This window comes from Mchenga conophoros, linkage group LG3 (assembly GCF_057382185.1).
Source record: "Mchenga conophoros isolate Kocher_MC1m ecotype Shallow Benthic linkage group LG3, M_conophoros_male_GT1.1, whole genome shotgun sequence".
NCBI classification, from domain to species: domain Eukaryota; kingdom Metazoa; phylum Chordata; class Actinopteri; order Cichliformes; family Cichlidae; genus Mchenga; species Mchenga conophoros.
In genome coordinates, this window is record NC_140528.1 from 29,639,403 (window position 1) to 29,646,075 (window position 6,673).

Genomic DNA, 6,673 nt, shown 5'->3' on the forward strand with positions numbered 1-6,673 from the left:
CTGTCTTCTCCAGCTCTGCCTTCTTTCCTTCATATTCTTCTCTCAGAGGAACAAACTCGTGGTTCTTGTGGTCTAAAACAGAGCAGAGCACGCAGACACGTCTGGTCGGTCTTACAGAACAGCTGCAGAAGGTTATCGTGCTTCGTGCACATCCTGCCTTCCAGGTTCTCCACAGCATCAACCAGCTGATGTCTATTCAGACGTTTCACTGTCAGATGAGGCTCCAGGTGAGTCTGACAGTAGGAGGTCTGACACACCAGGCAGGACTTCAGGGCCTTCAGTCTGGTTCCAGTGCAGACGTCACAGGGAACTTCTCCTGGTTTGGCAGCTTGTTGCTCTGAGCTGCTGCTGCTGGCTTTCTGCTGAGCTTCACGTCTGAACTGAGCAACCATCTCAGAGATGAAGGTGTTGACCCTCAGCTGAGGTCGAGTGTAGAAAGTCTCTTTACACATGGGACACTGACAGCTCTGATTCATGTCCCAGTGCTGACTGATGCAGGTTTTGCAGAAGTTGTGTCCACATGGTGTAGTGACTGGATCAGTGAACACATCCAGACAGATGGAGCACAGAAACTGATCTTCAGATCGCAGATTGCTGGCAGCAGACATGTCTGCACTCTGAGGGAGAAAGAAGAGAAACATTTGATTCAAAATTCACTTTAAATTTCATTTTTACAAAGAGAGAAACAAGCGTCAGTAGTCTGAGGAGCTTGGAGAGAAAAGCGTCTGGACTTATTTAAGTTTCTTTTCATCACAGAAGCTTCTTCACCTCATCCTCAACACGGACCAAGGAATGAATACTGCACTTTTGGAAGAACTCCCTCCCCTGCAGCCTCTTATCGTCAAAGGGACGGAGGTGGAGAGGGCAAACAGCCACAGATTCCTGGGACTGCAGGTTACATCAGACCTGAGCTGGACTCTCAACACTACAGCAACTGTGAAAAAAGCCCAGCAAAGGCTTTATTTCATCAGGCTGCTCAGGAAAGCTGGCATGAACCACCACCCTCTCACCCAGGCCTGCAGAGGACTGATAGACAGCATCCTCACCGCAGGCATCACTGTCTGGTATGGAAACACTACACAGACACAGAGGAAGGCTCTGAAGAGTCAGAAAGTCTGCAGAGAGGATTATGGGAACAACACTTGCATCCATGGACCTGCACATACAAAGCTGCACATACAATCTCAGACACAACAGAGCGGACAGCAGCATCACACACAGAACACGATTCTTCAACAGCTTCTTCGACTGTTAGACACTGAGAGGTTGATGGCTCCGTGTCAGAGCACCGGCCTCAACGAAAAAGTTATCAGTCGTTCTTTTCCTCTTTTCTCATTACCCACAGCTACGTCCATCCTATCAGGCTGCTCACCTCCTGCACTTTCAAACGTCCACACGTAGGCCTGCAGGAATATCTGGACCACGGCCAATCAGAGAGGTCCTGCCCTCTCTCTGATTGGTTTAGCCAACGATACGGGCATAATGTGTTGTTGACCACACGGAGACTTTTCCTTTTGTTTTTGCTCGAATGGTTGGTCGTACCGGTGTGACCTATTTGTTTAGGCTACGTCCACACTAATGCGATTTTGTTTGAAAAAGCAGTTTTCTCTCCGCTTTGGCCTCCACACTGAGACGGCGTTTTCTCTCTGCTTTGGCCTCCACACTGAGACGGCGTTTTCTCTCCGCTTTGGCCTCCACACTGAGACGGCGTTTTCTCTCTGCTTTGGCCTCCACACTGAGACGGCGTTTTCTCTCCGCTTTGGCCTCCACACTGAGACGACGTTTTCTCCAAGGAAAACATTTTGAAAACGAAACATTTGGAGACGGTGCGTTTGTGTCACAGTGTGAACAGTGAAAACAGAGACTTTCTAAAACGATGATGCATGTTAGTCATGTGATGCAGGCATGTGACCAATTAAACAAAGATAGTGGAGAGCATTATACAGCAGCAGTTTTGACAGTCCTATTAAAGATGAATATCAGTCTGCACATGCTCCACAGAGCTTTTCTTCAAATTCTTTAATTCTCTCTCGCTTTTGCAACTTTGTACTTTTGTGTTACTCGCAGCAACAACTCCACCTCATTGTTAGTCCATTTTAAAACTCGGTGCTTTTCCTCCACCTTTCGCCGCGACGTTTCAAACAGCTGGAAAGTGAATAAGCAGCAGACAGAAATGAGACCGGTCGAATCGTCCTGCGTTTCACGCATGCACAGGACTGGAACGTAAGCGTTTTCGGCAGTCTTAATGTGGACGCACAACTCTGTGAAAACGACTGAAAACACTAGTGTGGACGCGGAGTGCTGTTTTCAAATCTATCCGGGCGAGTGTGGACGTAGCCTAAGTGGCACCATGGAGAAATGAGGTGGCGCTCTAGACCCTGATGAAGTGAACAGAGTGAAGATTTGTGTAGAAGCAGGAAGTGTGATCAGCTGCACTCACCACTGTTGCTGAGAGAAACCTGATGGACTCCAGTGAATCTTCTTTTAGAGACAAACAGGACTCGACTGCAGCTCTGCTGCTGCTCTCTCACACTTTCACTTCTGCAAAATGACGTTGAGCTTCTTGTTTTTCAGCTGTTGCTCCGCCTCTTCCTGCCTCTCCCTTTACAGGAATCAGCCGGTCTGTACTCAGTGACTGTGTGCAGCGGGTGGGAGGAGTGAGGAGTGGTGTGTGTGTTCACACAGTAATGATGGCCTCAGGTGATCAGGAGAAACTCACCTGGATTTCCTTTTTCCACAGCAGACTGAGAGCTTCAGGTGGACCCTGAAGGAGGTCTCAGACACAGGTGGTAAAAGTACATACAGTCTGTACTGAAGTAGAAGTACTACTGTTAAAAATACTCCAAGTACTGTTTCAACTTCTTTACTCAAGTAAAAGTAAAAAGTAGTGGCTGTGAAATGAGAGTAAAAAGAGCTGATTGAAGAACATTTCTAACACGTGTTTATACAAAGCTAACTGAACCATGTGCTGCATCAACGTGATAATAAAATAATATTATTCACTTTGTTTCTAATAAATATTCCCAGCTTGAATCAGACAAGTTGAACATGAGCAGAGAAAAAGAAGCAAATCCAAATATTCCTGTGTTCAGCAGCTCTGCATTAGGGGGCAGCACTGTGCTATGCTGGCCTTTGGCCTGCCGGAAATGATTAGAAGAAGAAGAAGCGTTGCCATGCTACTGTAGCTAACAGGCGCGAGCATGGAGAAGGACGGACCTTTGGGCGGAAAGTTTTACTTTAAGAAGTTGCCTAACGGCGTGTTGGACAAAACGAGAGTAACGTGCACGATTTGCGAAGCTGAATTCAGGTACCACAGAAGCAATTCGTCTCTGGGGTATCACCTGAGAGCGAAGCACCCAGCTGAATCGCAGGACTATCGTGGGCTAAAAACAGAAGAAGTGAGTGAAAAGTTAACCAGCGCCTTGGTTGTTTGGATAGCTAAAAGCTGCCGACCAGCGAGCATGGTAGAAGATGACGGACTGAAAGAAGTCCTTCGCGCTGCATCGGGAGACATGTGCTACAATCCGCCCTCCACAGAAACCATTGTGTCGAGACTGCGCGCTGTGTATGAGGACCAGAGGGCTCAGCGGCACACCACGCTCCTGGGAGCAATGAACGTCGCCCTCACCGGAGACCACTGGACGTCGGTGGACAGCGATAACTACTGCGCCGTCACAGCGCACTTTATTGATAACGACTGGGCTCTACAGTCGTTTGCACTAGCGGTGAGTAAAACTGAAGAGAGACACTATGCTGACCACTTTCTGAGTGTTGCAAACGAGTGGAAAATCGGGGACAAGCTAACCACGCTCGGCACCGACAGTGCGTGGCTGTATGGCAACATGGTCGATGTGGCCAGCCTGCTTCCATTTGAACACATGCCCTGCACGGCCCACATTCTGCACAGTGCCATCACAGTTGCTCTGAACGACAGCGGCTTTGAAAGAGTTCTGGCCAAATGTCGCGAGATTGTTGGACATTTTGAGGATAGTCCGGCGAACGCTCAGGAATTAAATGCACAGCAAGCTGCACATGGACATAACACGGAAGCACTGGTTCAGGATGCTCAGACTAGATGGAACTCCACCCTGGAGATGATCAAGCAGATCCAGAGAAACAAATCCGTGCTCACCTCCATCCTGGCTCAGCAAAACAGCACGGTGACCATGCTGACTGAGCAGGAGCTCGACAGACTGCAGAAGCTGGAGGAACTGCTGGAACCTTGCAGGTAAATCATCCTGTTTCTCGTTTGTGCGCGTCTACGTTCCAGCTCCGTCTTCAAGAACACTCCTGTGTGTTTTCACGTGTTTGTCTCTGTGCGGTTGTGTCTTAGCATAGTTAGTGTTTGGGCTGAGATCAGGTGGTGCAGTGGTTAGAGCTGTTTCCTCACTGAATGAAGGTTCGGGATTCAAACTTCCTGGTTGGGATTCTGTGCAGTTTGTATTTTCTCCCACAATTCAAATGTATGCTTGTGATCTTAATGACATGATGTTGATTGACACAGTTAATGTGATGTTGATAGGTGATTATAGATGGGGTTTTAAAGGGGAATGGTTTTCTGTCTCCGTGTTAGCCTACAACACACGGGAAAGCTTTGCAGGGTGAACCTCTCTCCCCTCCCACCCCAGCTCTTGCTTCTATTTTCCAGCACACAGCACACAGTGCTAACAGTGAGTGACATAACTGCAATACTTTTCAATTAGAGGATCACTTACTGACATATTGTGGTATTTGTGTTCGTCTCTGTGCGATTAGTAGAAAAATACACACTTGTTCTTTCTGTTGCAGATATGTGACCGAACTGCTGGGGGGAGAGCGCTATGTCTCCTGTTCCATGGTGCTGCCAGCCTTGCGTCATTTGTTCTGGGTCATGGAGCCCTTGGATGATGACCCAGTCTACGTTGTGACGTTTAAGATGGTTTTTACCACAGACCTAGCTCAGCGGAGGGCCAGCAGCAATCTCACATGGCTGAAGATCGCTACTGCCCTTGATCCCAGGTTTAAAGACCTCAAGTGTCTTCCCAAAGATGAAAGACGAGAGGTGTGGACTCTGGTACATGACCTTCTGATGGCAGAGACACAAGCACAACAACCATCTGTCCAGATAAAAGAGGAACCGTCACCAAAGAAGAGCAAGATGTCCATCTTCCTCCTGGGTTCTTCAGATTCAGATACAGAGGAGGAGGAAGACTCTATCGGCCGCTGTCTGGATCGGTACAAAGCAGAGCCCAAAGCGGGCGCAGGGGAGTGTCCTCTACAGTGGTGGTTAAAGAGAGAAGGGGCGCATGCCAGGCTGGCATCTATTGCACGCAAGTACCTGTCAACCCCTGCAACCACAGTGCCCTGTGAGAGCTTATTCTCACTCTCAGGTGACGTCACTGAGAAGAAGCGTGCGTCTTTGTCCTCAGAAGAGGTGAACAGGATAGTCTGCCTCAGTAACTGGCTGAGCGCACAGAAGGACTGAGCCGGGTCTTTGGAGGGAGAAACGTTCAACACTCGCAGGTTTTAAATATTGACTTTCGTCCCTTTTTGACATTCAGCTGGCATTAAGATGTTACACATTTTGTCTTCTACATTTCTGTGATAGTTGGATCATTGTTAGGCCTGGTTTCAGTATTATTTCGTATCAGCAGATGCTAGAAAGATGTCTTTAATCTGAGTCGTGCTGATCCTGAACACTATTAAACTTCTCTGAATTTAAGCATTCTTTGTGTTTATTCTGTATTAACTTCATTAACTCAGCATTAAAGGGTTGAGCCTTTCATCCTTGTTCAGAAGCAGGATGGAGGATTTTTAATCATTTATATTACAGCCAGGAAATCATCCTAATATTTCTATTTGTTGCATGAATTTTGGTGTGCTGACAGACAGCCTAGTCAGAAAAGGTCAGGTCATCATCTTACAGGGCGAGACACCAAATAGGTCAGTTATTACTGTTATCGTCAGAATAACTAGCATAGGAGATGGCTAATGTGACGGGTTTAGAAAGTATTGTTTGTTACAAAGGTTGAACCCCTCTGAGAAAATGATTTCCAAATCCTAACTTGGGAGAACGTCCGAGGCCTGACGAGCCTACATTCAGAACCCTTCTTATGTTGTGAAACCCTTGATGCTTTCATACAACGCTAACTAAATGTGCGATCCAAGGGTCTAATAGAAGTATTTTAGTGTCCACCCCCATCAGAGTCATTGGTCTGAGTGATGAGCGCTCTGCAGGAGGTTTACCAGGTAAACAAGTACTCATTGCCGTCTCAGTGGGTGGAGAGCCTCACTTTGATATGTTTCTTCATGCATGTTAAAAAGTGAAATTATTCATTTTTCTTGGACAGTTTTGTAAAATTCAATCAGAAGGCCTCCGGCCCGGGTGCTCTTACCACTGTTAATGCTTGGATAGCCTGGGGTACCTCAGTGTCTATGACTGAATGTGAGCTAAGGTTCCTGTTCTGAAGCATGTTCCGATTTATAAACATTTTCATAAAATTCTCTAAAACTGTCATAAATTTCACATGGGTATACTGTTACATGCGCTGAAGAGGTCTTTGTGCTATTAAAGACTGCATTTCCTTAACTCCATGCCGAGGGCCTTCCCACTTTCTCCCACTGATCATAATAAGATCGCCACAGACTTTTTGTTGCTGTATCAGAAGATAATTGATTATATTCACTTCTCAAA

The 6,673-nt window shown here is 46.9% G+C and overlaps 2 protein-coding genes across 2 annotated transcripts; one reads left to right on the forward strand and one right to left on the reverse strand.

Annotated features, from left to right (window-relative positions):
* Positions 1 to 29: 29 nt before the first annotated feature.
* Positions 30 to 2,564, reverse strand: LOC146578059 (E3 ubiquitin/ISG15 ligase TRIM25-like). Its single transcript, XM_085256945.1, has 2 exons — positions 2,441 to 2,564; positions 30 to 617 (listed from the first exon to the last, which is right to left on the reverse strand). Exon 2 carries the CDS (start codon positions 606 to 608, stop codon positions 30 to 32), a length of 579 nt encoding a protein of 192 aa, XP_085113071.1. The 5' UTR covers positions 609 to 617; positions 2,441 to 2,564.
* Positions 2,565 to 3,164: 600 nt separating this feature from the next.
* Positions 3,165 to 5,701, forward strand: LOC146578060 (E3 SUMO-protein ligase ZBED1-like). Its single transcript, XM_085256477.1, has 2 exons — positions 3,165 to 4,228; positions 4,789 to 5,701. The coding sequence occupies exons 1-2, from the start codon at positions 3,201 to 3,203 to the stop codon at positions 5,462 to 5,464; spliced, it is 1,704 nt and encodes a 567-aa protein (XP_085112603.1). The 5' UTR covers positions 3,165 to 3,200; the 3' UTR covers positions 5,465 to 5,701.
* The last annotated feature ends 972 nt before the right edge of the window (positions 5,702 to 6,673 follow it).